This window comes from Notothenia coriiceps, unplaced genomic scaffold, assembly GCF_000735185.1.
Source record: "Notothenia coriiceps isolate Sejong01 unplaced genomic scaffold, NC01 NC01_scaffold00012138, whole genome shotgun sequence".
NCBI classification, from domain to species: Eukaryota; Metazoa; Chordata; class Actinopteri; order Perciformes; family Nototheniidae; genus Notothenia; species Notothenia coriiceps.
The window spans coordinates 111,197-131,244 of record NW_011344839.1 but is presented as its reverse complement, the minus strand read 5'-3'; the positions used below and the strand labels follow the sequence as shown (position 1 = coordinate 131,244).

The following is a 20,048-nucleotide window of genomic DNA, read 5'->3' as shown; positions in this document are numbered from 1 at the left end:
TACAGTACATTTTTACACATGCACATTTGGGCTAGCTTTACTTTAACAATATCCTGTTTTTATTTAGTTGATAATCAGCAGGGTCATTCTAAAAGGGACACTCATTTGTTGCTGTAATAGAGGAGAAAATGTGTTGCCATAGTGATAGTACTTGTCAAATATAATGACTGCAGTTTCCTTATGAAATGTGTTCCTGCTTTATCAAACTAAATGTAATAAGTACATCCAATCAACCTGTGATAAACCCAAACCAACAACTAGTGACATCACTTGGCTTGAGGATGTTTTTGATGCCCTTTTGTTCATGAATGACTCAACCTTCCTGCCGATTGTACTGCTTGTATTATGTTGTATTAACTGTGAATGAGCCATGGTTTTTGTGCACACGTTGTTCACAAACCTCCATGTGGTGTTCATGACTAAAAAGAGCGGTTTACATTTTTCTTCAGCTCTGGCCCTGAAAACACTTTGAAAGGAAAAATGCAATTCTGACATTGTTGACTGACTCATGACTGATGACTCATCCCTTTTCTTTATGCTTAAGAATCCCAGCGATTGGAGGAATTATTTGATATAATAAATCAAACGTAAAAGCTTTTACTTAAAGTGTTTTCAATGATGTTCCCACATAGGTTGAGTCAGTTTCCGTCCTGATGTTTTGTAATGCATTTCAATCTAGTCGATGGAGGGGAAAATTAAGTAAATTAACATATATTGATGTAAATTATAGGTCATACAGCCCAGTGCACTGAATAGCTCAATTAAACGTCATTAAACTGCATTTTCCATCTTTCTTTCTACTGATTCTGTAGTCGGATAATGTCCTCTCTGATGTAGCGCTGATTAACAGCATCTGTGTTTCTGTATTCTTTTACATTTTTAGCACCATTTCTCTCCCCTCTCTCCTCCTTGTGGGGGTGTTTGAAAGCCCTGTTGTGATTTTGACAGTGGTTTTCTTTTCTTATTTCCCTGTATTGGTCGGAGAGGTCAGATAGATGATTGGTTCAAAGGGTGAGCCAAATATTGATAAGAATCTGAAGGTGTCACATTTGGAGCTGTTGTTGATTGGAGACTTCAAATAATAAAAATGAAATCTTGAATAATTCTTCCCTTTTTTTTTAAATGCAACACCCGAAATCTTCTGATACTTGTTTATTATGTTCACGAGTGTAGTTTTATTAATTGACCATGTTCCTAAGGTGGGAATGAAAGTTGGATGTCATTCCCGTGTAATTGGGTGCCTTACGGATTAGATGAACTACCATTGTCATGCACTATAGTATTCCCACGGGTAAGGAAATGGAGGGCAAATCATCTTTGGCAATGAATTGTCATTTGCAGTCCTGCAACATAATAACTGTATTCCTCGTATGTAGGCATGACTTGATTCAATCAGCCCCTCCTCCCCTCTTTCTCCTTGTTGATAGTCAGTTGCCATTTATGTGATTGAACTTGCGGAGAGGTTGAATTAGATTGCCAAAATTGACGGATGATTATAGGATGATTCGTCTCGAGGTTGTTATCGTGTACGTCCCTGACTTAGGTCAGATTATTATACCTTATTATATGATGTCTGACTACCTGTTGGCATGAAACATTATTTTGACTGACTGTACTATCCCTTTTCTTAGTGTGCCAGTCGCTTCACAAGTGACTGCATCAATGTCCTCTTACAAAAAGGAGGCATTTCTTTTAGAGCCCTGGTTTTGTTTTTTTATAACGTCCTTTTGGAAAATACCTGAACAAATGCAGTTAAATGGAATCTGAATGTCTTCACAGGACTCCTTGCAGTCTCCAGCTTTTTGTCTTTACTACAAGTGTATATCAACCTGTAGTACCTCTTCAGTAAACTGTCTCCTCTACTTTCCCCACACTCAAACTTCCACCCCTTGCCTAACAACTCTACAACCAGCCTAGAAACCAGGCACCGCCGCTCCTTTTGACAAGCACACAGAAATTGACAAAAAGCCATGTTGAAAAATGCTTCTGTCGGCTGTTTCCCTCCCCTTTTTTCCGCTCCCTCATTCTCTCACTCCGTCAGCACCGGCAGGGCCTGGGAGGACAGAAATGGCTTTTTGAGTGACACAGGCTGGCTGTGCCATTTGCCGTGTCAACTGGAGAAAGAGGATAGAAAAGGAGGTGGAGACAGATGATGATAGCCCAGCCATGATTGTCCCGTGCCCTTCTCACATTCACCTGCCATCTTTCCCCCTGAGGTCATTGAATTCCAAATAGCATGGCCACAATGCTGAAGGCGTACAAATGTTTTCGCAGGGCTATGGAAGTTTGTGTTTCCTCATTTGCAACACGGCTTCTCATTTTATTTCTTTCAATATTCTCCTGTGCCGAATTTGGATGATGTTACCAATCTCCAATTTTTTTTCTTATGAATCAAAAAGTAAAACATCTAAATTGTTTGAAAGGATGTCCGCTAAGGATTCATGTTACTTCACCGTTTTTTGTACGTAGGGCTATATCTGGCGCCCCATCGTAGTTTGGTCATTCCAGCTACGGAATCATAAATATTTAAAATTCCATTATGAAATCTTAAATTGGTTAATAAAGCGTTAGCAAGTGGGGGCTGCATGAAAAAACAGCTGCTGGATATGACTGTAGAGAGGTTTGACAAAAGGTACCCACTCCCGCCTTCCATTTTTTACATCTCACTATCACAATTAGTAGTATAATAATTGTCTTTGGAGGCATGGCAACCATGGTGATGCATATAGAAATCATCCCCTCCATCATGAAAAGATAAGCATGTTGGAGGATTATGTTTAAAAGCCTCTGATTAGCAAATGACAGTAGATAAAATAACACATGTGCTGACATCACAAAGCTAACAGCTAGCCGTGTCTCTAATGGATCTTGTTTTTTCCGGCTTCCAATCATCCCTGTATGTCTGTAAGTGTGTTTTAACTTTAATAAATAGTCAAAGGAAATAACGTATTATATAAATAGATTTGAATATTGTGGACCTGTTGATGATAGTTACTTTCACTCTCCTTATCACAGCAGAATATCCGCTTTTAAAATGAGGCTCAGCTCCAAATTGGTAGGGAAAACAGCATGTCATTGTTATTTCCTCTTTGTTGCTGCTGTACTGCTCAGTGATTGCAAAATAATGGCCAGGTTTTATTGGTTGTGTACTCGGAGGTATATGTGTAAATGGATCTGCAGGAAAGCAGCGCTGTCATTTTGAGAGGTAATGTGGCTTAATGCCCTCTCCAATCATTCTGACCACCCCTAAATGTGCTCAATGCAGCTTGACTGCTCCCACCGAGCCTTCACTGCTTCAGGCAGCGATTTTAAGATTTTGACGCTTACCTCTCATTGCTTTCCGATACCCTAGGGCTTCGAAAGGCTGGGTGTCTCAACCCAGAACACAATGTACCGCTGAGAACTACGTAAGTGTGAAATGTCTAAAAATGAATTACAGTGACCATTGAAATATATCCAGAGGTGCAATTAATGTACAATTCCCCCCTTTTGTTACCATTTAGATCGGCATTAGCTGAGTTGCATAGACAAACAAATTAAAACTGTTTCACCAAAGTAATAACTCTCACAGAGCTCAGCGACATTTGTTTCTAACAGCCGTTTAATAACTCACAGCCCAGTTCAATTTGTGTTTTCCCTACTGCACCCTCCCACCGCCCAGTTAAAGGGAATTACGGTATATGATATTAGTAATATTACAAATGTAGCTCAATATTCATCGACCGGATGCCATGTCGCCCCTCTCTTAAAAATGAGATGGATTGTAGTTATTGCTGTTATTGATTTGAATAACCAGGCTGTTAAGGCCCAATGCAGAGTCTTGCTCAGCTACCTTTTGTGTTTCGCGTGAGCTGTTCTGTTCCTCACCTCAGTAACAACGGATCCATAAACTCATTTAACTAAAGGTTTAGCATGATTAGGTTTGCAGAGTCCTGCACTTTTTCTTTTTGACCTCCAACCTTCCAAGAAATAGAAGGTTTTATGATGTGTACCTCTACTCCTATCATGCTACCTTAACCATGGATACAGGTATGCATAGTGATCATTTAATGGGGGGTCGCAGAATCAGAAGTGCCAGGTAATGTAATCAAATGAGAGCCCGGTGTGTTAGTTGAAGGTTCAAGCCTCCTCACAACACTATTGATCCACCCAGAGATGTTGAATGTTGTCGGTCATTACATCACCAGAGGTCTTGTATTACGCAATGCTGTGGGCCCTTTCATTGTGTTGGTACTTGTCAAATCCCTATAGTGTTTAATTGTTGTACATGTTGTGGCTTCGGGGGGGAAATGACAGAAAAGCATGACCACAAAGGTCAGTGAGCTTCACAAAAGCCTGCGGGTTTCAAACGGAGTGAATTTCCTTTTTATACAATTCAGCACGACCTTGTTTATGTGTACTTTTTAACGGGCAGCAGCTGTGCCTGATCAATGTTGAAAATATATTCCATGCTGTATTCTAACAGGATAATGGTTAAATACACTAGCTCATTGACTTTAATGGGTAGTTCTCACTCTCTTAGTACCACTCAGCAAACGGCTACCAGATGATAAAAGGCTGCAAAGTCATTCAGTTGTTTTGAGATTGTATGTCACAAGCAAAGGGATGCATTTGTGTTGACAATACGCCACTTAAAATGCCAGCGCAGTGCTGAAACCCCCCCAAGCAGGAGAGCTCTCCATAATTTATTGCTTTAGTTTGGTAGTCTACTGTAGGTCATTTGCAGAGGACAACATCTCTGATCCACTCACTATTGACATCTTCTTTTTCTCTCTCTACATCTTAGCTCAGACTGCTTTTCTGTGAGGCTTCATAAGTCTCTAAACCCGCTTTTGAAATACTGTTCTCTCTATATATCACTCTTTCGCCATTACTTTTCCTCAATGTTGGCTGGAGTTTAGACTATACTGTGGACTCAATATATTTGAGGTTGAATCATTCATTTCTTTGTTTCTTTTTCTGAGGGAAAGGCAAACCGATGGTGGGGCCCAACAATTTCTGGTGACCACTAAGAATGTATTAATTATTTTTGGTATCAAATAAGACAAGCAATCTTTATGCTCTGCTATTTTGGGTTTTCCCTTTCTGTAGTTTAGTTATAAATGTTTGTCTACATGTAAATGGTCTTCAACGTCTACAATACCAAAGTTCCCTTCTAGGGAGTTCCCCTCATTCATTTCGGACCATAGTGACATCACTATGTAACACTTGCTCTTGTTTTGGCTAGTGCTCCAACACATCGTACGTGATATGCCAAGGGGGTGGGACATTTCTGACACATTTCTAAGCAAATGACCAATCACAAGAGCCAGACATCTAACCAATCAGAGCAGACTGGGCTCTCGTTTACTCTATTAATACAAAATGTAAATAATGCATCAATTGTCCATTAAAGCTTTCCGGCTTCTCCATTTATCTTAAAATACTTTTATTTAACCAAAAACGCTAATTAAATATTCCAAAAACAATCAGGTGATATTTCCAATCCACATTCTTCAGCAGCTGTATTAACTGGAAGAATCTCTCACATTTCCCTCCCCACCAACTTCTCCTTTTTTACCTGCTTTGGCAGAACAGCGATGCGAGGCAAACATCAATAATCTATTGATAAAAAGGAAAAACTCATTAATGGGCGTAAGGCAGGTTTAATGGTGGAGATCACGCTGCCTGCCTGACTGTTAATGGCCTCGGCCATGAGGGAAACCGTTTGACTTTTCCCCACGCTGCCACCGACAGACAGCAGCCTGCCACTGACACTGATGCATGGGACCCCCCGAGTCACATTGATCACCCTAAAGAGAGTCTACGCGCACAAAGGCACCCCCACAAAAACATTCCTGTCCAATATGCATGCTGTTGTTCCAATGCTACAAACACTGACCTTCTGCGGAAATTGTTCAAAACCAAAACTCCCAAAATGTAGTGTTTGATTCCTACAGGAAATTGATGTTTTCCCAAAAAGAAGCTTGATGTTTGTGTAGAGGTGGCTGGTTTGCTGTAGTGTCCGATTTGTTGTCCTTAAAACAACGGCTGTTATAACTGTTGACTGAGGCTATGTGATAAAGTGTCCTTCTGCCACCAAGTTGTTTAGAGACACCCTTTGGCTTCACAGTGAGCAATTTGGACGGCAATATCCTCCCCAATCCTCACCCCACACCAAGCTGTAAATGGAGAGCTTCTTATGTCTTCATCAGCTCTACCCTCCATTTCAACCCTTCCGTTAATCTTGTACAATGGAAAGTTGTGTGGCAACACAATACTGTCCCCTATTTAGCATTTATGAGCAGTACCTGAATATTAAAAGATTCATAACACACTATCATTTAGTGTTAAGCGGATATAGGTAATATTTAATGTATTCATCTTTATATAAAATTAGTAATAGTAAACGTTTAAAGGTGTCCTTCTATACTAAATTACAATGTGTTAATCATATATTTAATTAAGTATGGTGCATGCTTAGCCCTCATTTTCTAGCATCAACAGGCTTAACTTGATAAACATCTGACAAATAACTGTCTGTCCTAACCCTGTGGTCTGATAGTTAATGAACCAACCTAGTTTTGGAACTGGTGCCAGAGGTTTGGCCCTTGGCCTAGAGCTTAGCTGTGCAGCTGGCTTGCCAAAGCAGGACAGTCAATAACCCACAAACACACAGGCCTCCTGCCGGCTTAGGATAGCCGCTGGCGAAGCTTCACCTCACCCAACCTTTGTCCCTCTAATCGGCCTAGATTTGCTTGTATTGTAGTTTATCTCTAGTTTCTTATAGTATGTTTTGTGTGGACATTAAAATAAATGGGAATCTCATTGTTAACCGAAAAAGTATATCTAAACAGACTATTCTTATATTCTTATCTGCTTGATAGAATGTTTTTCCCTCTGGCTTGACATCTCACTTTTATTTCTTTTGACATCACCCGGTGTATATAAATAGTATGCTGAAAATGTCTCACTCAATGCAGATTTGATTGTCCTATTGAAAAGTAAAGTAGGTCAATTATTCAGTCATCATGTCAATACAAACAGAACCGTTCCCACTGCCCTGGTTTTACCACTGTTCGATGGTTGATGACCTCTGTTACCCTCTGGCCCTTATTTCCTTTTTGTTCTGGGGACGACACGAGTCATCAGTTTCCCAGCTCCCCTCTCTTTAATACTGGCTGCTGGTGTTCTTCAGGTGTGAAGATTTTTAAATTACAGGGCCCATTAACACACTATTTACATCCCTGTCTGACCTATGCCATTAAGGGATCAATAGCAGTTTGTTTAATTCATGCATTTATTCTTCTCTGTCTCTCTTTCTCTCTTTTTGTTTTTTAAATAAAAGGGATCTATATTTATAGATTCCTCCCGGAACGCACTGGCCTTTTCCTCTTGATTCTACCAGAGTGGCATGCTAACACATTTAGCTGTTTTACACCCTTGCATGTTGTGACTGAGTGAAATACATATTAACACGCATAGCACTTAAGAAAGACAGGTCTTTTGTTAGAATTAGGTAAGTAAACAAGTAGGTGGTCAGGGTACCAACACTTAAGAGTGCCTGTTACCACAATCAAATAGCTAGTTTATTTTGAGTGATTAAGTATGTACCACTGTTTCCTGGCCATGCTGTGCAACTATGTTCCATTAACAGCAGTTTATGGACCTTAGTAGTAATGGACATGCACTATTGATAATGGGCTGTGGGAAGATTTTTCGGGGGTGCCATTCAGTGCTTTTTTCCATCCAAATGACTTCTATGTAAACAGCAACAGGGTGTTAACACATTTACCTTCTGCAGCTTGTCGTTTTTCTTATCTTCCCCTTTTGTGATTACCCTACATAAACATTAGGATGTCACCCTATTTTCTTTCTGTTTAGCGCTGTCCACACTGTCACCGCCCTCCACGAAACATTGACAGTGCTACTGATATGTTATTCCTGCTCTTGGCGAGTAAACAATTACATACCTATCAGCACACCGCACAGAATCTCACACCCGGACATATTTCAGGATCACTAAGAAGCCGAGCGACTTCTCTTCACATAGCTGTCATGGCTTGTTGCGACTCTGTCACACTAATGTTGTATTTATTACCCCTGTAGTAGTCGTCCGCTTATTTATTTTTGCCCAAGGCTCATATGTCTTCTTGGACAGTTTCATTCAGTTTGCAATTTAGCTTTGATTAATTATCTCCGCCCAACAGGAACACCTTCATGAGATATTGATTTTCGGTTGGAATCTGATCAAAGTTGTGGATGTACGTCTTACTTGGGGCTACAAATGTATCATTTAAAGGAACTCTGAGTGTCCACTTGGGAAAAAATGGTCCATATAATTCAACATGAGGGGCAGTATTGAGGGATGATGGACTTTTGTTGGATGGCGCCGCTCATACCCACAAATGGAGTTTTCACGCAAGACTGGGCTGAGAGCGGTGAGGCTGATCGGCCAGTGCTCAGCTTATTCTACTTAAATCCACATGTGCCCATGAGAAGGACAAACTGTCCTCTTCATGCCACATTCATGACTCTGAATTAAGTGTCCAGAGCCATTGATTTTTTTTTTTTAAGTCAATAGAGGAGACTTGGAATATGAATTAAGTTATAGAGAGTACCTGATTGCTCTCTCTTCTTACCCCTTTTTCTCCCTACTTTGCACCTCTAGGCTTTGGGATCACTCAGTGCTTAAAGGAGGTTTGATCTCTTTGCCCGAGCACACACACACACACACACACACACACACACACACACACACACACACACACACACACACACACACACACACACACACACACACACACACACACTCTGCACACCTCCACATCACTTCTTCAATCTTCTCCAAGGCTCAGTTTGATGAATGGCTTATTCTGCTGGATGAGCAAAGGGCTATAGGTGCGAGTGACTTGAGTTTATTTCTGTCTTTTTTTTGTCTGACTTTCTTTCCGTCTATGTGCCTGTCTGGTTTGTTTTCTCAGAGTCACAGTGATTAGAGAGACGAACAGATAATATGACAGAGATAGAGAGGAAAGAGTGTTGCTTGTACTCTCTGTTACAGAAAGTTGATTTGGCCTCACTTTTACCTTGTCTTATCTGCGCTGCCATACGATATATTCATACACACACGCACCCATATTACTAATGCAAAGAACACTTCATCCCGTAACACTCGAATACACTCAAGGAGGCGCAAACACACCCACATAAATATTATCCCTGGCATCATTTGACTTTAAAACTATTGATATATCCACTTTGAATTCATACACACAAGTATTTGAGAGAGCCAGACTAAGTGGCAGCCGCCTCCTTGTTGCCTAATGAGAATGAATGAAGACATGCCAAAACGTCTCCACCTGCCAGTCTGTTTCCCCGGTGTTCACTGCTTGCATCCGCACATTGCAGGGCCGTCTTTGACAAGCAACCACACACACACTTTCTCCCTCGCCTACCCACAGCCAGAAGTACTCTCTGTGTTTACCCCCCGTCTCTGCCTTTAAACTTTTACGACTAGTACTGTTAATTTGCAACATGCAAACCTAACTCTGTATGGTGATAACGGTGATCTCTGTAATTGGAATATGCTGTAAAATTCCGATTTAAATAGTGGCAGAGTTACCGTCAGCGATGATTGAAAGCCCTGACTGACAGATTAATCTTCTCTGCGCCTTGCATTATATATATGCTTCTTTCTCCCGATGAGTAAATATGTAGCCGAGGCTGTATGCATAAAGCAATGCTTGAATTGGTCCTCTAGCATGTGCCAGGTTAGACCTCCTGGGGTTTTGGACTCACCAATGGACACATCCTGCTCTGGGTAACCTTTTGTTTTTTATGGATTAGCTTTTTTCCCTACAGGTACTCAAAATTGCGTTTGTTTGTGGTGATAAAAGAAAATCCCACTGCTTGCCAATTTTTAAATTGCCAGCCCACCGTCTTGTTTAATTTTCTTTTAGTGCAGGGTTTGGCTCTGACATGACGCGACACTTTCGCAGTCTTATTTTTTTGTTCACTTTCAAAGGGCTAAGTGAATTAAATCTGCTGCAGTTTTAAAACATGCCCCTGGGCCAGGTTTCACTTCAATGGCACCAAATGCCTTTGTCTTGTGTACTCTTTATGGCTGCACATGTGTATGTGCCTGCACGCACATGTGCATGGCTTTGTGTGTATGTATACTCTGCCTTTTTCTCTTATCCGTCCACTGTGTCGACACAATCCCAGCGTTTATGAGATTACCAGAGCCCATTTGTGTTCCGGCGGGAGCCATTTTGGCTCGGAGGAAGCCTCCGCTGGGAACCATCTGGGCTCTACTCAAAGCAGTTTCCACTCCGCCTCCCCTGTCCCCTCCACGTTGTGACCAAAGCTATTTACTTTAAAGGGCAGAGGAACTAAAATCCATGTGTGGGTTTTTATACAACTCTGAAATTCTGCCTTCAGATCTAATTCATGAGTTGTGCTCTCTCATTGCAATACAAATAAACACAAAGAAATAACAGAAGGGATAATGGCAGAGGTAGCAGCAATGACAATTCACTGCATGAATTAAATTAAATGTCATTATACATATTTACACATTTTACAGAATACAACATTTAAATACAAAAAAATGTGTGTTATTATGTGTGTTCATAAATAGATGTTAAAAGTAATCATAGATGCCACAGAAATCCAGCCAGTTGTGATGTATATAAAAGATGGTCATGGGTTGAAATAACCCTTAATTGAGTTTTATTTTACGTTTGATACATCTATTGACTATTTCCTTGACCTATCATTTATTCTATAGATCATAGCAGTGCGCTTTAATAATGTATCCTTTATCTTACAATGTATAACCAGAATAGGAATCAAGACACGTCATAGCTACATATCTGTTATCACACACTAGTATCAATCTGCAATCCTCTCATGGATCATTGATGTTATTCTCCCAGTGAAAGATTGGGCATCCACTTTCTTTTTATGAATGAATTTGGCCTTTTTAATTTAGCGTCTGCCCTCTCTGTGACCATGCTACCATTTGTCAATCATGTCATTTCATTTGGTTTTCCAGTATATTACTGACATCCCTCAGTAGGCCTCTCTGTTATTATTAATGCTGTGTGCACACACGCTACCCCTCTAGTCATAATGTGCTGGTTGGCAGTATGTGGTAAATGAGGTTTTCCCTTTAAGTGGTCTGGGGGAAAAAATACTAATTTGTTTGATTATGATCGAAACACGTCTGTGATGCCAATAATTTAACTTGGACTATTCTTTACCCCTCTCTCGTCATCTCTGGCTGTCACATGTTTACATCTGACCCCATAAAGTGTGATTGATAAGACTCGTCCTGCTGGGTGATTTCTCCGTATGGTTGTGACATTTATCTAGTTGGTACAGGACAATTCTATTTTCCTCAAGCAAACGCACACAGATAGAGAGGAAGAATATTGCCTTGACCTCAAGATAGCTTCTGCACCAACACTGAAATCTCTAAAATGATTTCAGAAGGATCGTAAATTATCTTCAATGTGGAAGCAAACAGTTGACATACTTTCCCCTAGAATCTATGATTCCATTTCTAGTTGCCATGGTGTCGACAATTATTGCCTAGTGAATGGTTGTTAGCCCTTGCATGCTAAACAAAAGGCTGATAAGAGGTCAGAAATATTCCACTTGTTCTACAAAGAGAGATATAATTATCTATATAATATATTGGCGCATTCAATGTGCAAATGAGGTTGTCATTATTTTTTACATAACATTTTTATATTGCCATTTTTCTGAGTATTGTGTGTAGCTGTGTGTTTTGAATTGTCTGCCTGCGTGGTAGTTGGTGACAGTTAAGTTGGTTCCAGCCATTCTAGCCTTTTTCAAACTCTCGCCCACTTTTGACATTTGGGTGCTCCGAGGACCAGTGCAGCTCTAATAGCCTAGTTATATAACCACTTCTGCACTTAGAGACAAAGAGAGATGAAATGGGGTGAGTATCTGAGAAAGCAGTGAGGGCAAGAGAAGGAGAGTCAGAGAAAGGCGAGTATACGAAGGCAGATGAGGTATGAGTGGACTTAGATTGTATCATGGTCAGGACCTGGGAGGCTAGGCTAACGTCCTAGCTGCTCTTGTGACTTGGAAGCTTTACAGTTCTTTTTGCATGTCAGGGAAAACAACAATACTTATTAATAAAGCAATTACATTTTTTTTTTTTTTTAAAACCACTACTTTTTTTCCTTGACAAATCAGACGGTTGTTTTTGTAGCCATGCTGCATGGATGTGCCATTATACCAAGAAGTGTGATATTGAGCATAATCAAATATCACATTATTTTTGAACAAATAATTGATATTGATATTGTGAACATACTGTAAGGTTTCCTATGGGTGCTATTGGTGAGATGTTTGATAAATCATCAGTAATGGGATATAATGACCTTGTCCTTAAAGACAAAACATACAAAAACTGCTCTGCTGTACTGTAGCAAACACTTATGCCTTCAATACAATATTTAGTCTCACAACCTCAATATTAGTATATTGTCTATCCCCAGTACTAATTGTTGTTGCAATGGAAACATTCACCTTTTTCCACATTGCTGTTGGCCTTATATAAATAGATCCAGAAAGTTTGAATATATGTACGTCGCTGCTATATGCCTAAGTTTTCAGTTTTGAGCTTAATAATAGAACCCATTATACATTAATTAATCAAAGCGTTTTACTTTAGTTCTGAACAAGGCAGAGCAGTTTACTAACTTAATTCCTCTTAGATTTCCCTGGTGGCTGCCGGGCTGAGTAGTGCGAGTCTTAATCGCTTGACTTCTTCCTATCTCTTCAGCACACCTGCCCTCTCACTTTCTCGCTGACTGAGGCTTTAGGGTAGGAAAAAAAAAATCGATTGATTTTTCTTTTCTCTTCGCTTCACGGTCGTCCATCACTTATGAAACAAAATGTAATGAATAGATAATTAGCCTGAATAGGCAGAATGTGGTTATAGTCCATCGTGGGAAATGTTGGGAGATCTTTCCTACTTTGTCAGCAGGGTTAGCTATTTCAGTGCCCTCATTTGTTAACCCGAGGGGAATTGCAACTTCGCTGTCACTAATTGCAAATGATTTACATTACAGAAAAAAAGTAGGATGGCAATATTTAGAGTCTTAATTAAGGTTGAAGTGCATACGCAACAATAATTTAAAGCTACTCACACTGTTTTTGTGCAGGCCCTGGGGTTTCTACACTTACTCTTAGGGCTTGCAAATTAAAACAGAAGTTACTTCTATTAAAAACTGGCTGAAGCGCTTCTTTAGGAATGTCAAGGGCACTATGTGCACCAAGACAGGAGGCCACTTCTGGGTGTTTGTGTCAAAAGAATGTGCCATTCTAGTCAAAACTAGATACCACTGATTAGTAGATCCACAACAGAAGAGTGAAGTGGGATCTGTGTGTGTGCTACCAAATCAATACAGCGCTCACAGGCCTCTGTGGATGAGTCTATTTAAAAACAGTGGTGTCTCCTCACAGGAGTCCCCCAGCCCCCACCTTCCCTTCATTGCTGTAATTGAATCTCAAACCTAATCTTGGACACAGAACATTAACTTGTCCTCTTTTTCATCCTCTCCTTCCCTCCCCCTCACTTGTGTTCCAGGTGGAAGTTGAAGTGGAGAGCATGGACAAAGCCGGAAACTTCATTGGCTGGCTGCACATCGAGGGTTTGAATCTGTCAATTGCGCTGGTAGAAGGCGCTCTGTCCAAGATTCACTTCACAGCCGAGCGCAGCAACTACTACAAAACCCTGGTCTCAGCAGAGGAGGCCTGCAGAGAGAGGAAAGAGAAGGTAAGTCTCTTTTAGATGCTGCCACATCCGAATTAAACAAAGTGATGACTGCTCTCCTGACTGATATAAAAGTCTTTATAAGTAAAAGAAGCATTTATTTACTCACATTAATTAAAGGAAGACTGGGACATTTTATCATTTTAAAGAGAAAGGGCCTCAAGATATATTTCTCTCTTAGCATTATTATCAGGCATCAGCTATGATGTCATGTTTCTCAGCCACAGCAGCAGCCTGGGTTAGCAGATCAGGATTTATTTTGCTGCCTCCCTGATCTATGGTGTCCCAGGTCTGGCTGTCTGTGAACATATTTTAGTCTGAGCTGCATAAAACTGGCTCTAGTCAGGGTGTGGTTCATTTCTTGCATGCCGAACAACACATCTCCTCTTATTAGGGCTGTACCCGAATATTCGTTCGTTGGAGTACTATTCAGGTTTCAATTTCGTTATTCGGATATTCGTTTTTTTTTTTCGTTTTTTTTTTTTGAATTTATTGAAATCTCCAATATCAACGTAAGAGCTTGTGCCTCTTCGGGGGGTACTAACACTTATCCATAAACGTTATTTTTTACTTTCTCCGTCTCATGTAGATATTATTCTTTCTCCATTAATCTCTTTCACGTTGTTTCCATAGCAACGACAACTTCCTGTCAACTGTGCTAACTCTCCTTCAAAATAAAAGCATGTCCATACAAAATAGAAGGCCAAGCCAAATTACACTTAAGACATATACAACTGCAACGAAAGTAACACACGCAATGCAATATCCTTTTCAATTTCAAAGAATATTCGTTGCTGATTACTACCGAATATCCGGAGCCCGAAAAATGGTATTCGGGACAGAACTACCTCTTATATAATTCACTGGACCAGCTTAGCCGTTTATTAGAAGAGGAAGTCTACAGGGTGATCAGAACTGAGGAGAGAAAAACATAAATAACGATTTGTTGCAGTTAATGTTGGCAAAATGGTAATTTAGCTTGGCAACCATATGCTTCTTTTGGTATTCCGAACTTCAACAAATCCCTAAACGGCAACTTTACTATTATCGCTAATAAACATCTACATCCGGGATGTCCAAACTACGGCCCAGGGGCCAACTGCGGCCTGTGGTTCATTTAAAAAAGTTTAAGGGAATATGGCCCACACATAAACCTTGTGCTTGTCTTATATTTTACTTCACAAATATATTTGTCAAAATACATTTCAAAATATTCATGTATTCATGAGCCACATTTTCAAATAAAGTCACTCAATTAAAGTTGAAAACATTTTCTAACAATACTTGATAAAAAAAGCTCAATAACTTATTTACATAACAGGCTTGAAATATAACCTTCTCCTCTTATAATATGCTTCTGTTTGAAGGTATGAGCTGCCAGCCGGTTTTGATAAATGAAATTAATGAAATGAAACCCTATGGAGAGCTGTGATGTAGGCTGTTTTTTTCAGTTAACATTTGATTGATTTTGCCAATTCCTAACTGGACTTATGAGGCAGTATATCTCACCTCTTGTGAGTGGCCCAGCCCTTCGTTTATGTTTCTGTATGTGGCCCTCAGTAATAAACGTGAGGACACCCCTGTTCTACACACTGCCCTTGTCAAAGGCAAAGCCCATCCCCCCTATCAGCATGACAGCCAATTAGGACAGGTGGCGACTTGACCTTTGGCTACCATTAAAACAAAAATATGCTTTTTTTCCTCAAAAAACCTCCCCAAATAAAGGTAATATATCTAGCTTGACACCCTATTCAATCATGAGAATAACCAACACTTTGTCGTGCACTTATAGCATGCTGGCCATTCCTTTAGTCAGAGCTACCAAAATGTGGAAATGCTCCATCTGAGCTGGAGAATAGCCACATATTTCCCCGTTATCATTGAAGCTTGCTTTCCACAATGGGAGTCCTTTGATGGATGGAGGCCTCTCACACACTGATCCTGATCTCGCCCTGCATTTTCATTATGGCTCCACGAGTCGCCCTGCCAGATGCATGAAGTGCCTGGCCAGCTGTCATCCTTGTCCTCTCTATCTCTGTAACGCATTTCTTTCATCCTCTCTCTCCCTCTCACCTCTTCTTTCATTCTCTCTCTTCCACTCACTTGTACCTTAAGTATATACAAATGCCTCTTCTCCACATTTAAACGTGATGTATTGCTGCAGCCGAGAAGGGGCTGTGTTTCTTTTTCCCTCCACTGAATCCATCATGTTCATTGTCAAGAGTTCCTACTCACCTTTCATGCTCCTCGCCTCCCTTTTTCTTACAGATACTCTCCCTCTGTGAATTAAAGAGCTTAAGTTCTTGAGTGTTGCACAGGTGAACTTTTTATCTGGATTTCCCCCCAAAAATAATATATTTTTAGCCCACCGACCATGCCATGTTGAATACAACTGCAGCAAGAAGGCCTGTTCCTGACACCTCTGATCAAAATGTCACTACAAGCTTTCCCTTTGCACGGATTGACTTTGACCACAAGGTTCCGACTTAAGCTAACCTGAGTGTGGACAGGACAGAGAGGAAACACAACACAACACAACAGGCCTGAGTAGACCCGACAGATGGTGATTATGTTTGAAGTTAGTTTGCCACCAGTGCACAAATCAACCACAGCCTGATTTAACTGTGTGTGTAGTGGAGAGTGTGTTGTTTCAATGGAACACAGGGAAATTGTATGTATGTGTGAATTGATAGTATGCAGCTCGGAGGCAGAAGATGTGAGACTTGCTGTTCTAATTAACCCGTAGAGACCGTTTCCAGAAAAGCTGAGAGCTTGGCAATTTCTTCCCTATGTTTTTCTCTTTTGAAGTCGTGGCTGGTCTTTGTCTGTGTGTAGGCTGAGGCTAGGTAGGGCTGATTGCTTCTCCTCCCACCTCTCTTCCTCTTTTGTCTTTGCCATTTCTTTATTGGCCCTACGGCTGTGGATATGGAAGACATCAGCGGTACTGCTGCGTCAGGCGTCCCTGCGAGGAAACACAGTTGTCGTAATGAAGTGGACTCAGAGGGTGTGTGTACGCACTCACACACGCTCATTAAAGAAAACTTTGCGTCGGTGGTCCAACCGGGACCCGGGACAACAAGGGGGATTGAGGCTTTTCTGCAGTAGCATCCTGAACCAAAACTGCTTAGTTCGAGTGACTTAAGTGAATATGAGTTTTTGCTACAATGAGACCAATGGGACAAAGTGATTGTGTTCTAAATGAAGAATTCCAAAGGGTTTAAAGAAGAGTCTTTTGGAGAGCTCAGCATATTTTCATCTTGCACATCAGCATCTCTTGGAGCAACATTTGGTACCAGTCCTCACAGCAAACACGTGCAGAAGGCTCAAAGTGTAGGCCTGGGCACATTCATAATTCTGTTTGCCATTTTGTTTATTTATGGCTATTGTTTTTCATAAGTCTCTAAAGCGCGTCGCACTGTCAGAACCAATTGTATTTCGTTAAGGTTTTAGCTACATGACAGACCCAGAACACTTTATTCACTTAATTCATGTTGTTTTAACAATGAGTCGGTTGTTGCCAAGCAATGCTCATGCGCTCTTCTCAAATCTCTTGCCTGGTTTGTGTAAAGCAGTCTTGTGTGTATATGGATGCTCTGAGGGGTGGAAAAACAAATTCTTGCTTACCAGGCATCTCTGTAAACAAGGCTTGTTGCAAAAACACTGCATTTTGTCTTTGTAATATGAGACGGCTCATTGCAGCGATTCATATGATGTTCTAGTATTCCCATGCTGCAGCTGCGGGAAATGCATTTGACATGATAGCGGCAGTTTGGCACAAAGTGGATTGGGAGAAGAGATTTAAACTGCAGAGACATTATTTAAGTTCCCCCTTAGACTGAACATGTGTCGATGGTTAATATTTGGTCGTGCCTCAAAGGGTATTTATTTCCTTCTGAAAATTCCCAAACAAAATGAAATGGAATAAGAAGGTGGGATAACCATTGGGAATCCATTTACATTTATTATTTACTCTTGGTTCTTCTCTTCCAGCTTTTAACAGTCCTCCAATGTTGAATGCATGTGTATTTCCCAGCATACATCTACTTGAAAGAACAGCAACCCTAATAGCTGTAAGCAGGCAGCAGAAGGAAACATGCAAGTAATTGGAGTGGCCTAATTATGACGAGGTGAGTCAACAATCAGCCCTCAATAATAACCAGAGTGCGCTTTCTGCTGAGCAAGGTTGTTTTTTGTTGCTGTAATTACCCAACCTTGAAGGATATTAACCCACTCCGATGGGTCTCGGAGTGGGAGAGAGGAAGTCGGAAAAGAGAGTGAATGTAGAAGGAATGAGGATATGACAACCCCTGTTAAAGATATTTCATGTCACAGGATTTCCTCCTTTCATCTCTGCCCGCCCCTTTCCTTCAGTCCTTATCAGCCCGCATCACAGACCACTTTCTCCCTCTTCACCTCTTTAGTGGTCTCACATCCTTGCCCACCCTCTCTACTTTCCCCCCTTTATACCCTCCCCTCATTCAATTAATCATCTCTAAATGCCTTCTTATTAACCGGATTAATGTCTTCTCAGATTCCCAGTGTCATGCCCTTGTTCACCTCAGTTGCTTTTTGCATCGTGGAGGACAGTTCATTCTTTGGCATGGTCATGCTTTATGAGAGAAAAAAAACGCTCTGAAGCATAAACCCGGGACCCGTTGATGCCGTTCCCTATACTTCACCCGTCCATCAACGACACTCGTCAAAGCATTTGAAGCGGCATCGTTTTGACATTGAGCGCGGTGACGTGTCCTTGGCGGAGCCTGATTGAAGTACATAATCTTGTTTCAGCTTTCTCAGTTTTTTTTTGGGTAGAATCCAAAGTTGCATTCCCTCAGACTTTGCCCTAGGGCCTGTTCACAAGTACACACCAAACACATGACTCGGACCAACCTCTTTTGTACGACAAACCCAGACAGCCCTTTTTTTTTGCTGTGATTGGCTGACTTACATTGTGAGCATGTTTGATTATATCTGTACGTTGCAATTTGTGCCCCTTTTTAGAATGCAGTCACCTCAGGTTCACAATCTCAAGGGTCAAGCAACTAGCCTCGTAAGCCAAACAAATTTCCATTAAACCAGAAATCCCCAACCGAACCGCTTTTTAATGGAATATTCCTAGTGTTTTCAAATAGTGTGCAAAAAGCAACGTGTCGCTGTCCTCCCATCTAAGCTGTGTCTTCTCACCAGTCAGCACATCACACACCTGGCTAAACAGGAACACGCTGTGGATGAATCAAGATAATTGGGCTTTTAGCAAAGCTAATAGGCTTGTGACTCGGAGTATAGGCAGGAGGAAGTTCAACTCTTGTCGACTGTTTTTACTCTTAAGGATTAGCTATGGTTGGAGTTCTTTTCTGTTCCAATTATATCATTTATATGAAAATCTACTCTGTATTGTATGGCTTTCGAAGAGCAATTTGCATTCGGGACATTTAGAAGAAACATGTTATTTGTACAATGTAAGACCATTTTGTGTCACGCATGTGGCATGTCGATTCAATCTTATGTAAATAGTGAACGCAGAATTAGCCTACATACAAGCAGCCTTGTTTGGTTTCCATGGATGACAGTCCCTTTTCTATTAATACCATGCTCAGTGCTTTCCTAAGCCCCGCAGACATTGAAACGCTTTCAGGGTTGCAATCTTTTTCTCTTTCCCCTCCCATTTTTCTTGGCATCTCATAGTGAAATAACCTGTGGCAGTCACCAAGCAATATCATGGGAAGTTGCCGGGGATTATTATTAAAGTATCTCATCTATGGAGGCTTCAAGTGAAATAACAAAGTAAATTTGACTCTGTTCCTAACTCTACCCTCTGGGTCTCCAATTTAGATCTATTCTAGCCAAATCCCATGGCTACTCCTGTAAATTACTTTCTCTTAACTTTACCCAGTTTGGTGTCAGTCCCTGGCCGTCCTCGTACCGCAGAGACATTTTGGGCAAACATGAAATCATTAATGTTATTGCTTTATAAATTGCATCAGGCTTTGTGGAGAATTGAGCCTTAATGGCACTCCAAGGCAAACAGGATGATTGCACCTGTAGTACCATTCCTGTCATCCCTCTCTCCTGTCTCTTCCATTCATTGCCTAATGCTGTAATTGTCTCCTTGTGAGTAAACAAATGCAGGCCCCATGGTGTTGAGACTGGAACAACGTCCATGACATGGCCAATCACAGAAAGTGATATTCGATTAATGACCGAGCGAGATACCGGTCGGGTCCATTTGATAGGAAACAGGACTGACAGCTGA

General features: G+C 40.9%; 1 protein-coding gene across 1 annotated transcript in view; it reads left to right on the top strand.

Annotated features, from left to right (window-relative positions):
- The window catches only part of snd1 (staphylococcal nuclease and tudor domain containing 1), a 156,228-nt gene that overhangs the window by 78,557 nt on the left and 57,623 nt on the right, over positions 1–20,048 (top strand). Inside the window, exon 8 of the mRNA XM_010773155.1 lies at positions 13,610–13,798. Coding sequence (XP_010771457.1) covers positions 13,610–13,798 — 189 coding nt within the window. The remainder of the gene's footprint in view (positions 1–13,609; positions 13,799–20,048) is intronic.